At 38.3% G+C, this 16,810-nt stretch overlaps 1 protein-coding gene across 1 annotated transcript in view; it reads right to left on the bottom strand.

Moving 5' to 3' along the window:
* Nucleotides 1-6,131: 6,131 nt before the first annotated feature.
* Nucleotides 6,132-16,810, bottom strand: part of LOC117371532 (electroneutral sodium bicarbonate exchanger 1-like) — a 48,729-nt gene continuing 38,050 nt past the window's right edge. Inside the window, exon 24 of the mRNA XM_033967233.2 lies at nucleotides 6,132-7,052. Within this exon, the coding sequence (XP_033823124.1) occupies nucleotides 6,132-7,052 (921 nt within the window). The remainder of the gene's footprint in view (nucleotides 7,053-16,810) is intronic.

The raw sequence follows: 16,810 nt of genomic DNA on the forward strand, positions 1-16,810 counted from the left end.
GTGCTGAGAAAGGAGACCACCAGTCTTCAAAATGAGCTAAAGGATGAGAGAAAAATCAAAGCTGTAGACCAACTATTAGAGGTCAAAGAAGGCAAGAGTGAAAGCTAAGAAGAACACAGAGTTTAAGAAAGACATTCAAGTTCTTCAGAATTAGCTCAGAGAAGAGAAACAGAGGAGCAAAAACCTGGGGAATGCTGTCTCCAAAATTTAGGAATAGCAAGCTCTGATCAAGTCTGCAAAGAAGACAAAGGTTTATTTATGTATGTATTTATTTGATTGGGACAATGCTATTGAACAGACGTGATACAACATGAATGTAAACACACTGGATTATAGCCAAAGGATAATTTCCACCTGTTGTTCCAAGGGCTGGCGTCACAAAAGGGCCAAATAAAAATTGCACACTACACTCATTGCACAGTTCCCATAATTGCAAGGTTGAACTGGCAAAGAACTCAAAGTGATTCAAGTTCTTCAAAATGGGATCAGAGAGGAGCAGCAGAGGAGCAAAGACCTGGCGGAGGATGTTTCCAAACTCCAGCAGAAGAGTGTGAGAGATTGGCAGAGGAGGCAAAGGTCAAAGTTGAGATGAACATGGAGGAGCTTAAGAAAAACATTCAAGTTCTTCAAAAAGAGCTCATAGAGAAACGAGACAGGTGCAAAAACCAGGAGGAAGACATGTTGAATATTCAGACTGAGAGCAGACACTGAGATCGTCCTCAACACTTAAACCTGACACTCCCAACACCAGCCTCCAAACACACCATAACTGCGCTGAAAAATATATATTAAAAATGTAAATTTAATGCTGTTTTATGTGGCGCTGTAAATTTCATAATGTCCAGTGTTGGTGTTATTGTTAAAGGAAACGTACAGATTTAGCTACATTTATTTCAAAAATCAAGACACAAAAAAACACACACGGAGTAGGAAGAAACCATATGTGGACCCAGCTCCTTTCCATACTTACACAGCCTAACCCCCCCATCTGCTTGTGATCATTAAAAAGGACAAAACAGGAAAGTGAAATCACCAGGAAGTGTAGGTGCAGTTCCCAAAGGCAGAGTCAGCACAAACGTTTGACTGTTCTGTTATAACCCGGGCCAGTCCATTACAATACTGTCTATAACTATACAAGATTTCTACAAAACGATCTCTATATGTCCCACACAGGGGAATTTCAGTGTTGCAACAGTAAAGTGTAAGAACAGCAGCAGTAGAAAAGATTGCCAAGACTATCATGAATGGCTTTTATTCATTTCCAAAGGGATCTATAAGAATTCAGATGAGTTTATATAGGCTGTGTTTGAATGTAAGAGCTCTGTGGAAGATGGTTTTAAAAGAATAAAAAATCTTAACCATCTGAAGGCTCCTAGACACAACCACAGACTTATAAAGAAGTGGACTGACGGAGTGTGACGTCACCCACAGAGTCTGGCTTCAGTCAAATGAAGCTCATTGAGGCTGGAGCAGTTATAGGGGCCAATTTGGAGCCAAGTACCGACCGCGAGTATCATAGCAACCAAAGAGCCAATCTGAAGTGAGGCTGTTGAAGGTAACGGCCCTTTCAGCTGCTCCCTGCTAAACTAGCGCTGCAGGCAGGAAGGACCTTCAAGCTTAGCAACGCTGCCAATCAAATCTGTTGCTAACGGTAGCGGGAGCGGCCTCGGGGAAAGAAGGTGACTGATTTGTCTGTTATTAATGTTCATATCTTAAATTATGGACACACAAGTGAAATAAATCACGTAGAGCGGGTTAATATGAACATTCTAAGTCCAAAATGACAAGCCGATGGAGTTAGAGTTGCACATGATCACTTCTTATTTGGAACGCGGTGGCTAGCTGGTTAGCTATGTCCATTTACATAAACAGTCTAGGGACAGACATATATCTGAAAGTGAGCTGTTGATGAAAAGAAGGAATAGTTGATTACTCTTTGATATTTTGATTTAATACTGCCGCTGTATTGTTATAAAAAGGTCTTTTCGTGTGTGTTTGTAAAACAATAAGATTACGATGATCAAGATACGATTAATGATTATTTGAACAGGCTCTATGCACAGCTGCACACGAGCGCACTGTGTCTCAAACAGTACAAATATGTTTATATTTTATATTCGAATAGTATAGTATCCACCTTTTGTTTTGTCAAAAAATATAAGTTAAAAATAAGTTCATATTATTTCACTTTTGTCTTTACTATATAATTTCATACATCATACTTCATACATTTGATGTGTTCTGTTTGTGTATAAAATATAAAAAAGTCAAAATAAAGCCCTCTGCTCCATCTCCCCTCTCCTCCCCATGTCCCTTTCCTCCATCCCCCTCCACTACATCTCCTCCTCCTGTGCCTCTTCCGTCTCCCCTCTCCACCCCCGTCCTCTGTCCCTCCCCTCCTCCCCTTTCCTCTGTCCTCAGTCCTCCCCTCCACCCCTGTCTTCCATCTCCCCCCTCTCCTCTCTCCTCCCCCTGTCGCTCCCCTCGTCCCCTCTGCCCCTCTCCTCCCCCCTGTCCCTCCCCTCTCCCCTCTCCCCCTGTCCCTCCCCTGTCCCTCCCTCCTCCCCTCTCCCCCTGTCCCTCCCTCTGCCCTTCATCATGGTCTTTGTTGGGACTCAGTCTGTGGATGTGGTAATAGTGAGAGGAGATTAATTGCTGACAAACGTGAGTTCAGCGTTTCTTTTCTGCTCTAGTGACATATTTATGACAGAGATGGATGGAGGGGAGGAACGCTCTGTTTCTATATAAAAGAGGACAAGAGGAAAGAGAGAGGAGGAGAGATAAACGAGAAGTCAAATCACTTTTAAAAGCTGTAAAATCAGACTGAACCTTGTCCTTATTAAACTGTGTGATTACAGACAATAAATATTAAGTGTTATAAAAGTCCTCCCTGTGGATCTGACCATTTAGGCTGAATGTACTGTGGTTTGGTCCTGGTCTAGTCCTAGTTTAGTCTTGATCTAGTCCTGGTTTAGTTTTGGTCTAGTCTTGGTCTAGTCCAGGTCTAGTTCCGGGTTTAGTCCCAGTTTAGTTGCAGTTTTGACGTAGTTTGTCAATCTCTCATCAACACTGGGACTTGATCAAACTTGGACCCTGATCTGGACTAGACCAGGACTAGAACAGGACCAAACCAAGTCTACTTCGGAGGTAGAGGCATGTTACCTAGCAACCATCATGTAAACAAGGCCCCAGACTTATCCAATTTACACAACAGTTCTGATTTGAATAATACAGACATGAGCTTTATTTAGTTAATTAAATGTTTAAACTGTCAGAAAAATGCTTCTTTCTGCATTTTGGAGGGATTTTGTTTTAAAACTCACTTTTACTTCCTGTATTTTCAACCTTTTTATTCTCTGCTTTGCTTCACAAACTGACACATAACTGATGTAAAATATTTAGCACTGGGACTATCACCAAACCAGCCAAGTACTTAAGTACATTATTTTAAATGTTGCTTGTATTTTCGTTCCTTCCACTCCTGTTAAAGACTCTTACTATTGATCTAAATTTACTTCAAGTATTTAGTTCAGTTAAGAGCAGCCATTTTGTCTGAAATACTTGACATTCTTGTCATTCAGCTCCTCTCTGTTCATAAGATGCTCACATGAGCACAATGAGGTCCTTTCACAGTCCCAGTCCTGGTTTGAATCCTGGTTTGAGTCCTGGTTTGAGTCCTGGTTTGAGTCCTGGTTTGAGTCCTGGTTTGAGTCCTGGTTTGAGTCCTGGTTTGAGTCCTGGTTTGAGTCCTGGTTTGAGTCCCAGTCTGAATCCTGTTCTGAGTAATGTTCCATGTCCTGGTCCATGTCCTGTTTAGTCCTGACCTGAGTCCTGGCCTGAGACCTGATCTGGGTCCTGCCCACTCCTAGTCTATGAGTCCTCGTCCTGGTCCTGATCTGAGTCCTGATCTGAGTCCTGGTCCCAGTCCTGGTTCACTCCTGGTCTAATCCTGGTCTGAGTCTTGGTCCGAGTCTTTTTCCGAGTTCCGGTCTGGTCCTGATCTGAGTCCTGGTCTAAGTCTTGGTCTAAGTCCTGGTCCCAGTCTTGGTTCACTCCTGGTCTAAGCCTGGTCTAAGTCCTAGTCTGAGTCTTGGTCTGAATCCTAGTCCCAGTCCTGGTCCCAGTCTAATTTTGGTCTAGTCCTGATATGAGTCCTGGTCCAGACTCCAGACTTCAGGACTGGGCTCCTCATGAGTGACACATGATGAGAGCGTTGGTCTGTGGTCACAGACAGAGACACTGGTCTAGTTCTTGTCTAGTCCTGGTCTAGTTCTTATCTAGTTCTGGTCTAGTCCTGGTCTAATCCTGGTCTAGTCCTGGTCTAGTCCTGGTCCATTCATGGTCCAGTCCTTGTCCAGACTCCAGGACTGGGCTCCTCATGAAGGACACATGATGTGACCCTCTTCATTGGACAGTTTTAATGTTTTTCTGATTTGGTTTGATTATTTGTGTAAAATGGCCGTATTCTGTCCTGAGCGTAGGACAGAACCGTACACCAAACCGTAAGGGGGAGACACAATGATACTTTGCAGGTGATGTCATCAACATTCTCTTGGCGTGTGAAGCTAACCATGGAAACTGCTGAACATTCTGCCAATAGAGATGCACATAGAGCCACTAGAGTCACTGCAGAGTATCAGTGGTGCCAGGAGAGATCTCTAGATTACTCAAACATGGATGACATTTAAAACCTCTTCAGACATGTTTCTGATGAAGGAACAACTTTATAACATGGGAGAAAGCCCCCAAACATATACACAATACCTCCTCTTTAAGATGAACTAAAAACAGTCCAGCTCCTCCACATGTTTGAATGAAGCTCCGCCTCCTTTTGGGATCATGTCCAGATGTGCTCCAGGACTAAACCAGGACTAAACCAGCACTAAACCAGGACTAAACCAGCACTAAACCAGGACTAAACCAGGACTAAACCAGGACTAAACCAGGACTAAACCAGCACTAAACCAGGACTAAACCAGGACTAAACCAGGACTAAACCAGGACTAAACCAGCACTAAACCAGCACTAAACCAGGACTAAACCAGGACTAAACCAGGACTAAACCAGCACTAAACCAGGACTAAACCAGGACTAAACCAGGACTAAACCAGCACTAAACCAGGACTAAACCAGGACTAAACCAGCACTAAACCAGGACTAAACCAGGACTAAACCAGCACTAAACCAGCACTAAACCAGCACTAAACCAGGACTAAACCAGGACTAAACCAGGACTAAACCAGCACTAAACCAGGACTAAACCAGGAGTAAACCAGCACTAAACCAGGAGTAAACCAGCACTAAACCAGGACTAAAACAGGACTAAACCAGCACTAAACCAGGACTAAACCAGGACTAAACCAGGACTAAACCAGCACTAAACCAGCACTAAACCAGGACTAAACCAGGACTAAACCAGGACTAAACCAGGACTAAAACAGGACTTAACAAGGACTAAACCAGGACTAAACCAGGAATAAAACAGGCCTAAACCAGCACTAAACCAGGAGTAAACCAGGACTAAACCAGAACTAAACCAGGACTAAACCAGGAGTAAACCAGGACTAAACCAGGACTAAACCAGCACTAAACCAGGACTAAACCAGCACTAAACCAGGACTAAACCAGCATTAAACCAGGACTAAACCAGCACTAAACCAGGACTAAACCAGGACTAAACCAGGACTAAAACAGGACTTAACAAGGACTAAACCAGGACCAAACCAGGACTAAACCAGGACTAAAACAGGACTTAACAAGGACTAAACCAGGACTAAACCAGGACTAAACCAGGACTAAAACAGGACTAAACAAAGACTAAACAAGGACTAAACCAGGACTAAATAAGGACTACACTAGGACTGTTGATAGTAGTAGTAGTAGTAGTAGTGGTGGTAGTAGTAGTGGTAGTAGTAGTAGTAGTAGTAGTAGTAGTAGTAGTGGTAGTAGTAGTGGTAGTAGTAGTAATGGTAATAGTAGTAGTAGTAGTAGTAGTAATTGTAGTGGTAGTAGTCTTGAAAGTGCTGCCATCTAATGGAAACTCTTCTTCATTACATTATGGACAAGCTGCAGTTTTCATTAATTCTTGGTGTAGTTTTGAGTTTTGAGTTGGTTCTATTTTAAACCCCAGGTCAGTCCAAGATGATCATATTCACATCATACTCATCATACTCATCATACACATCATACTCATCATACTCATCATACACATCATACTCATCATACTCATCATACACATCATACTCATCATACTCATCATACTCATCATACTCATCATACACATCATACACATCATACACATCATACTCATCATACTCATCATACTCATTATACTCATCATACACATCATACTCATCATACTCATCATACACATCATACTCATCATACTCATCATACACATCATACTCATCATACTTATCATACTCATCATACACATCATACTCATCATACACATCATACACATCATACACATCATACTCATCATACACATCATACTCATCATACTCATCATACACATCATACACATCATACTCATCATACTCATCATACACATCATACTCATCATACACATCATACTCATCATACTCATCATACTCATCATACTCATCATACACATCATACACATCATACACATCATACTCATCATACTCATCATACTCATCATACACATCATACTCATCATACACATCATACACATCATACTCATCATACTCATCATACTCATCATACTCATCATACACATCATACTCATCATACTCATCATACACATCATACTCATCATACTCATCATACTCATCATACACATCATACTCATCATACACATCATACTCATCATACTCATCATACACATCATACTCATCATACACATCATACTCATACTCATCATACTCATTATACTCATACTCATCATACTCATCATACACATCATACTCATCATACACATCATACTCATCATACTCATCATACTCATCATACACATCATACTCATCATATTCATCATACTCATCATACTCATCATACTCATCATACGTGATCTTGAAGTGACCTTTGTTCTGTCTTTAGAACTGTTTTTATCCCTGTTTAAACTTCTATATGGTTAAAGCCACACTGCGTAACTTTCTGCATGTGAAACCTCTCCTGTGTGATTCCATGGAAACAGAAAGTTAAAACTATACTTCAGGACTCTACTATTTCTTTTTGCACACAGATATGTTTAATTCCATACTTTGGAATATTACAGCCATAGGAACAACATTTCCATGGAAACAAGCAGGAGGTCAAATAAGAGTCAGGTTTGTGGAAATGCGAGCCCACACACGTTTTCATATGGTTTTGGTTCAAAAACAACCTACTTTTATTTTTGTCCATTTCTTTGGCTAAAAAAGTTACATACTGAGGCTTTAAATCATCAAAAATGCCATAATCCTAATCAGGACATTATTTTAAAAGTTTAATTTGTGTTTTTACTCTTAAAAAAAATCAAAAAATGTCCGTAGTTTTTAAGATAATAGTTTTATTGTCATTTATAATCAAAAGTGACATTACATAGACATATAAAACAGTATTTGAGACTCGTCCAGTGGAGGCAGGTCCTGTAGGACTGAGGTCACTGCAGTTCACGTGGTGTCCCTGAACGCCCCATTCTCCTGCCGACGCTCACATTACCCACGATGCACTTTGCCTTTGAACTAACACAGATACACATCCCATAAAGACACACACGGTCTACACAGAACAACCAATCAGGGAGCTCCACAAGTATTGGCTTTTTATAGATGTTTTTTCCAGATATATTTTCTAGAACAGGGATAAAAGGTGATGTACACAAAGAGGACACGTTATGAGGTACAGTCAGAAACCAGAAGAAACACAGAATTAAAAAAAAAAAAAAAACATCTTTGCTTACAGCTACATGAACTCATTAAAGATTTTTACACATTTGGAGCCAAAAACAGCCCAAAAATCATCCTGTTTTTAAACTTTTGATTTAGTTTATTCCTTGTCTCCACAAACCTGCAGTTGTGGAAGTACATTTTACATATACTTTTTATTTTTACTTCACTACATTTGAGAGCAATATTTATACTTTGTACTCTATTTAACTAAAAGTAAAAGTATCTCATGAAAAAATCTACTTGAGTATTTTTTGCTCCAGTATCTGTACTTTTACTTAAGTAACAGAATTAAGTACTTCTTCTGGTTGGTGATTCTAATATTCATGGGTTTTGAGCAAATGATTCTCTTCTGATGTGAAGGATTTTGTATTTTTTGTGGTGAAGTACTCTGTCTGTAGACAGTTGGACAGTTAAAGAGCACACGACAGATTCAGTGGTGGAAGGTGGTGAAGTTAAAGTAGTAAAGTACTGTTCTTAAGTATACATGTGAGGTACCTGTACTTTACTTAAGTACATTTTACAGTCGATACTTTGTACTTTTACTTCACTACATTTGAGAGCAGTATCTGTTCTTTCTACTCCACTACATTTTTGAACTGGACTGAAAAGTAAAAGTATTTTTATTATTGTGTGAGACCTGCAGAATTTGAACAAAACAAAAATATACAAATAAAAACAGCCAGAAAAAAAAACGATCGATTCAATTGTTTCTGTTGAACAAAATTCAGCTCAAATCTTTATCAAAATCACCACATGTGAAGCTTTTTAAGACTCAAAATCTGTGTGAAATACTTTTACTTTTGATTCTTCAACTACATTTTTAAACAGTTTAATATTTTTACTTAAGTAGATTTTTTCATGTGATTCTTTTACTTTAACTTGACTTTTTTTCTTTTCTTTTTTTTGTTGCTGTTTCCATGGAATTGCTGTTCCTTTGACTATAATATATGACAGAAAACTTCTATCTCCACTGAGGTTTTAGGGCTATGAAGTTACATATGTTTTCTCTTAAAGGTCCTATATTACACGAAATGGAGTTTTAAGTCATGTTATAATGTCAAAAACAAAAACAATATAAAATACCTCAAAATGCTCTGTTCCACCTTGTGATGTCATGAAGTGGTAGTTTTCAAGTTAACAGCTCCTTTTACATTTAGTTCCGTAGAGATTGGAAATTCCAGGAGTGAAATGATCCAGATGATTCTAGTGAAAGTTTATGGAGTTTAAAAACACAGTGGAGCACTTCTTCCTGTTTTACCACACGATGACATCACAAGGTGGAACAGAGTGTTTTCAGTTTGAGAGAAGAACTCAGTCTAAATATTCAGGGTTTGTGTGTTAAACATGTGTGAATGAAACAAAACACAACTCCAGGTCTGTTTGTGATGAGGAAACACAGAATTTTAAGTTGCTACCAGTTACACATTTTGAGATAGACGTGTTTTATTTAAAAATAAAATCCTCTTTCTCTAATTGTACCTCATAATGTGACCTCAGTGTGTATTTTTATATTTTTTTTAACAGCTTCAGCCTATAACAGCGCCTAATGCCATGGAAAAGACACAGTTTGAATATAATCCAACCAATTCTATAAAACATCACCAAGTCTATGTATTCACAGCTGTTCTTCGTCACGAGTGTGCGCTGAGGCTGTGGTAGTACTGTACACACACATAATACACGTCGCTATGGAAACATGGGTCAACAGTTTGGTATAGTACTTATAATGGAAGCCTGTCTGATTGGGATACATTCAGATGGTTAACGTATTTACAGAGTTAGCAGTACTCATGCTAGTCGGCGTCACTGCGGTCCAGTAATCACAAAGTACAAATATATGAAAACTGTGTAGTACATGTACACGTGAAGCAGCAGAGGTGGAAGTAGTACTGCTTATATGGAGTTTATACGAGATCGTAGCGTTATAAAGATGACACGCTGAGGTAGAGGACAGGTCAGAGCTGTGGAGGAGTGAGCCGTTCAAAATAAAAATGTTTGGAGTTTTTAGAGAATTCGGGTCAAATAAATATATTTTTAAGAATTATGCGAGTTACAGATGGATAATTACTGACAAATGTTCAAAACCTAAAGTCATAGTATGGAACTTTCTGGGGTTGGAATGTCTGCTGTTGTTTCCATGGAAATAAAAAGTTGAAATCATACATTTATCATTTGTTTTATCCTATACTATGGAATATTCTAGTTATTTATAACATTTTACATGGAAACAAACAGGAAGAGGCCTGTCTCCATCACCAAATTTGAGTCAGGTTTGTGGAGACGAGAGCCCGCTCAGAGTAAGGATGCATGTTTTTCAGTGGAATAAACACATTCACAATGAAAAAATAAACATTCTTTTATTTTACAGTGGTCCCTTGTTTTTTGCGGGGGTCACGTTTTAAAAATAATAATAACAATAGGCAAAATCTGCGAAGTCGTCATCTTTATTTATTACAATTATTATATTTGTTTAAGGCTGTAAAACCCGTCACCTCACATTTTATAAATTAAATGTTAAGTGTCAATTAAGTGTTTAAAAAGTGGCAGGTTTTACTCAAGCTAATGCTAATGTAAATAGTGCATACTTTCATTGTGTCCTTGGGCAAGACACTTCACCCACGTCGTTTCCTGTGTCTGTGTGTCTGGTTTATGAATTACAGGCTGAATGTGGGACAATGAACGGGAATTATCCATATTTAAAAATCACCAAATAAAAATAAAAAATGAAACAAAGGTAAAAGTGGAGACGAGATTTCTTTTGTTTGTGGCGTTATTTTTATAATTTTTATGTTTCTGAGTTAACGTTAGCAGTAAAATGCCAAAAACTACCTCCACGTTGTTTTTACTTCAGTTCAATTTGGGCTTTAGACTTTCACAAACTGCAGTTCATTTGGGTACTACAGTAAAAGTACACAATACTTTTGAAAAACATACTTTCCCGAGGTATCGTGTGAGTACATTCATTTGAGTTAAAGTATGTACTAAGAGCAATACTTCCATCTCTGCTCCATACAACACATGTTTCAAATCTACAAACTAAAACAGGATTTGAACGATGACAATCTGAATAATCTGCGTTTAATATTTCGTTTTCGTGAGCGTGAATCTGAAGTGTACTCTCTGCATTCATTTGAACTCGTCTCTGCACACGTCACTCTTGTATCACTCACTTTTTCTTACATAAACAACTCCAAAGTGCTCAACGTTAATTATTGTTAGATCCACATATTTTTGCAAAGAAAATATACAATAATACAATCTTTATCTACAGAAAAATAGGGCCTCATTTTAAGAGCCGTAAGTGACTCTGGATCTGTGCAAACTTATATATATGTGAATACTCTTTTTGGCACAGAAAACATCATCTGTATAGTTTTTATTCTTGTCACATTCATCTTTATGTTGCACAGTACATTAGTGTGTTTGTGTAGGACTTAGCGCCCTCTAGTGGGGGAGTAGGTTGAGTTCACGTTAGATCATAAAAGGCTCTGTACCAGATTTTTTTCCCATGTATTTGAGCTAAACGTGTCCTGCTCCAGAACAGATTTACTCTCTAAGCTCAAAATAATTTGTGCACTGGTCTGGAAAGTTGTGAAAAGTGCTAATAAACTCATCATGGTGAATAATTAGGTAAGTGAGGAGTAACTTTGGACAGCTGCGAACTGTTTAAAATTAACTAGTTTATGTAAAAATCAAGTACAGCACCTTTAAAATGTACTTTCAGGGCAAGTGGAAAAGTTCAAAGTCTTCTCTGTGTAAATGAACAACGGTAAAATGATGTTTTTACGCTCAGGGCAAAAATGTTTTGAAAGGACTTAAGACAAAAGATTAAAGTGTTAAATATGTGGAGCCAGTCCTCAGAACATCAGAGAGGTGAATGTTTGTGCACTTTATTATTTAGCCGTAGAGTAAAGCTGAGGTCACACTTGTTTGGTCCTGGTTTGAGTCCAGTTTAATTCTGATCTAGACTCTGTTTGGTCCTGTTCTAGTCCAGGTTTAGACCAGGTTTAGTCCTGCTCTAGTCCTGCTCTAGTCCTTGTTTAGTCCTGGTCTAGTCCAAGTTTAGTCCTTGTTTAGTCCTGATTTTGGTGTGATGAATGTTTGAACTCTTATTATTGGGGCTTGTTCAACATTTCTAATTCTAACTTGTATTTGTTGATGTCGTGAGCCCAGCCTGATGAAGCAGCACAAACTCTGTGTTTCTGTCCTTTTTCACAAACAGGGTTTGATTTACAGTTTGTACAAAATTCAACATTTCATTTCGTCTTCTGTCTAGCTTGGTTAAATATAATTTGGCCTTTCAAAGTGACGCAAGTCTGCATAACCTGCTAGCTTAGCGCAGTCTGAGAAACCTGCTAGCTTGGCGCAGTCTGTGTATCATGCTAGCTTAGCGCAGTCCCAGCATGCAGATCCCTGTATTTTTGGGGTCACATGGGGCAGATTATTGCTATAAGAAAATATGCAGCAACTAAAGAGGCAGAGTTTAGTTTCCTTCAAAACATCTGGACTTTTTTCATCCAGACACAGAACAATATTAATACACATTTACTCACTGACGCCTACCCACAATCCACCTGCCATATTTAAAGGGAATGAATGAGGGTCTATGGTATTTAAAGGTGCACTGTGGAACCTTTCTAGAGGAGAGTTCACTACCTACTTGTCTCCATGGAGATGTTATTGCTTTGCTTAGAAAGTTCCACAGTAAATAAGTATTTTTGTTGTGGGGTCGCCTCTCCACTGATCTGACTCAAAGCAATAACATATCTATGGACACCTATGCACAAGCCTAACTACTACCTAACTGTATTTAAAGGCAATGAATGAAAGTCTATGGGATTTAAAGGTGCACTGTGTAACATCTTTAGTGTTAACCGTCTTGTCTTCATGGAGATGTTAGTGCTTTGCCTGGAAAAAATCCACAGTAAAACATTAAACACTTCTATTTAGCACAGATTTGATTACAAGTGTTTATACTGCATCTAAATAACAAGTATTCTTATTGTGAGTGGGCTCGCCTTTTCACAGACCTGACTTGTCTCCATAGAGATATATTAGTTTAAAGCCAAACTGTGGAACATTATAGGCAAAGCAATAACATATTTATGGAGAAAAGCCGTTGACAGACCCCCCATCAGAAAAGTAACACAGTGCAGCCTTAAATGCAGTGAAAATAAGATCTCTGTATTAATACTTTGCAGAGACGTCACACTGGGGCGTTGGCTAATGCTAGCTAGCTTGTGACTATAATGTTATTTAAGAGGGACTTGTTTAACAGCACAAATCACCTGTTGTACTTCGGCTAAAGCAGTTATTTATGGTCAGATTGTGTTGAAACAAAGCTCAGATTAAAGTCTAACTTGAGTAACAGAGCTTCAGACAGAGCAGTGCTTCCAGTTAGCTTCACACCCTCAGGGAATGTTGATGACACCAGCTGCAAAGTATCAATTCCTTCCATTTGTGTGGCTGTACAGAGACATGAGCGGATGTTTAATGGGTGAAATGTGATGAATATTATGTAAATATCTGATCTTTTAAATATGTTCCGTACATGACACTGCACTATGGCTTTGACAGGACGACTCACACACTGCACTTTGTCTCAGGTTTGGCTCATTTCTACACAAATCAAACAAATGTTCTTATAATTACAATAAGTAAATCTTATTTTTATGATTATCAAAAGTTCACTGTACAGTTTTTTTTTTTTAATATAAAATCAAACCTTTTGTGAATTTTAATTAATTTTGAAATGGTGCTTTACAACTGTGGATCTGGTACAACCTAAAATGCTACTTCTAATAAACTGATTTAAATGAAGTACATAATAGGGATGGGAGTATTGATATCGAAGTATTGTGATACCGATACCGACTGAGTGCAAATGTGGGTATTGATACTGTTATGTTATTAATATATTTTATTGCATTTTAATATTTTGGATGAAATTTTAGTTAGGCCCATTTCTTCATTTATTTAAATCCCTTCACCCAAAAGACTTGACTAGTATTGAGTATCAGTATCAGTATCGAAAAAATAACCCCCCAAAGTACTTTCGTTTATTTAAATCCTTTCAGATATGACCAGTATTAGTGTTGGTATTGCTATTGATATTGAAAAATTACCTCCTAAATTACCTCTTCATTCATTTAAATCCCTTCCCCCTTAAGATTTGACCAGTATTAAATATCAGTATTAGTATCGGTATCGAACCAAACTCTGTGGTAAGGCCCATCCCTATATCTGTGTTTGTGGTTACTTTAAACAGGATTTAAACAGGACCAAAAGAACTGCACTTTTAATCAGAACTGAATCAAAATCACAATTTGTAATATGAAATCGCAAGAGTGAAATCATTCAGGTAATAAAACTAAATTTAATATAATTTTAAAGTTAAATGTTTCGACCTCTACAGATTTCAACGTTTTCTTAAAGGTCCTGTATCTGTCTCCATCTCATTATAAAGCTTTTTGTTGTTTGTTGTTGTTTTAATGTGCGTTAGCTAGCTAGTTATAACAGCAAATCTCCGCTCTGGTCTCTGAAAGTTGTGAAAAGTGTTTATAAACTCATCATGGTGAATAATTAGAGTGGTCATAAAGCATAAGGTAAGTGAGGAGTAACTTTGAACCGCTGCAAACTGTTTAAAATGAACTACTTTGGGTTTTCACGCCTTTAAACGGTTCCGCTTCCAGACATGTGCACTGAATCTTGATTTGAAAATATAAACTGAAATCTGTTTGCAAAACTTGTCAGAAAAATCAATGGTTTGTTTTTTTGTTTTTTTTTCGTTCAGAATGGTGCAGTCCTGTGTGCAACCCGGAGCCATAACTAATGTTGAGTTATTGTGTTCACTGAGGCAGAGACCTTTAGAAAAACGCCACTGATTTATTTGACGTTAAGCTAAACCTGCAGAGCTAGCACTGCGTCGGTTCTTGTGTACGGAGAGCCCACTGCTGCAAACCCAGAGGAATCTATCACACTCACAGTTATGAGTTATGTCCAAACCCAAGGATTTTAATCTGAAAATGGGAGAGTGGGACAGAGCCAGTCTCTTTTTAATCCTGCAGAGGAACTAGAAGCAGATACAACCACATCACAGTTTACTACTATTTTAAATTTAAAGTAGTCCTTCATAATGACAATAATTAAAGAGGGGGTATTTCACCTCTATGGGGTATTAAAGAGGGGGTATTTTACCTCTATGGGGTATTAAAGAGGGTGTATTTTACCTCTATGGGGTATTAAAGAGGGAGTATTTTACCTCTATGGGGTATTAAAGATGGTGTATTTGACCTCTATGGGGTATTAAAGAGGGTGTATTTTACCTCTATGGGGTATTAAAGAGGGTTTAAAAACGAGGTATTCTGCAAAATCAGCTTTTGTCTGAAGAGGTTTTATATGTCATCCATACATGTTTGAGTAATCTAGTGATCTCTCCTGGGCTCTATTCAAAGCCTCCTTATGGTTAGCTGTAAGATTCCGCCCACAAGCCTACATCATCAGTGCTCCCATAGAAGTGAAATACCCCCTCTTTAATAATAATTTTCATTTTTGTAATAACTACTGTACATCACATCAGGTTTGTGAAGTTGTAGTATATTGTTTTGTGTCACGTTTTTGTATATTTATGGAGAATTGTCGTGTGGGAGCATGGGTAATGTAGACGTGTGGGCGGAGCTTTGTACAAATCTTACAGCTCTACAGTAAGGAGGGTTTGAACAGGGTGTGGGAGAGATCACTAGATTACTTTAACATGCATGGACATCTAAAACCTCTTCAGACATGTTTTTGATGGCAGAATAACGTTATAACAGGGCAGAAAGCTCCAAAAATCTGATTTTTTTTTTTTTAGTATAATACCCCCCTCTTTAAGGTAAAAGTCATTATTATTAACTACATCACAACTGCTGGATTGTTGAGAGAAAATAGAAGCACTTTATAGCACAGTGTTAGCATTAGCATTGTAATAGGATGGTTGTTTCCCACTAGCACATTCACCACATGTGGGACTAAACTAGAACCAAACCCAAAACTAAACCTAGACTAGACCAGGACTAAACCACGACTAAACCAAGACTAAAACAGGACTAAAATGAGCTCATCTGGACCAAATCACGATCGTGCTTGCACCCAATGACAGCTTTACACTTGTCCTGGTTTAGTCCTGGTCTAGTCCTGATTTAGTCCAGGTTAAGGTCCAGGTTTAGTCCTAAAGTTTTGATGTGGTCAGACCATTTCCATACAAAGTTTTTACTGCGCTGTGATGTTAAGTTTAATATATTTATGCTTCTCTCAATAGTAGCAATAAAACTCTGTGTTTGAGTTTGGATTATGGTGATTTTGGTTCATCGGGTTTACAACGACTGTAGGCCCTGAATGAGTCCTTCTTTTCTTTTTTTCTTTTTTGAGTGTAGCAGTGGTGTAGTCCTATGCTAGACCTGATTTAGTCCTGTTTTAAACTTGGTTCAGATCTGGTAGTACTTAATGATGTGAGAGGTTTGAGAGCCAGTACTGTAGTCTTAAAGGAGCAAAGAAAAGAAATGAAAGAGGAATGATGACAGTGTATGAATGAAATGAAATATGAATATAAAACAGATGAGTCTGACAGTGAGAGGCCTGATCCCGTTGGGTGAGTGAACATCGGAGGTATTACTAAGTTAGTGGTCAATTCATGTTTTTGTCCAATTGAACTGGACACAACAACCAAATGTGCGTCTTCAACCTTAAGTTTTCCAAGATGGCGGCCGTCCTTTTACTCGTCTATGAACGCAATTCCTTCAATCCTGCAAAAGAAAATGTTACACAGATATAAAAAAGTAAACATAAACATTGTAAACAGTTCATAGTTTAAAACTGAGCTGGAGGACAGGGCAGTCTTAAAGGTCTTATATTACACACAACAAAACTCAACTCCA

This window comes from Periophthalmus magnuspinnatus, chromosome 5 (genome assembly GCF_009829125.3).
Source record: "Periophthalmus magnuspinnatus isolate fPerMag1 chromosome 5, fPerMag1.2.pri, whole genome shotgun sequence".
NCBI lineage: Eukaryota > Metazoa > Chordata > Actinopteri > Gobiiformes > Gobiidae > Periophthalmus > Periophthalmus magnuspinnatus.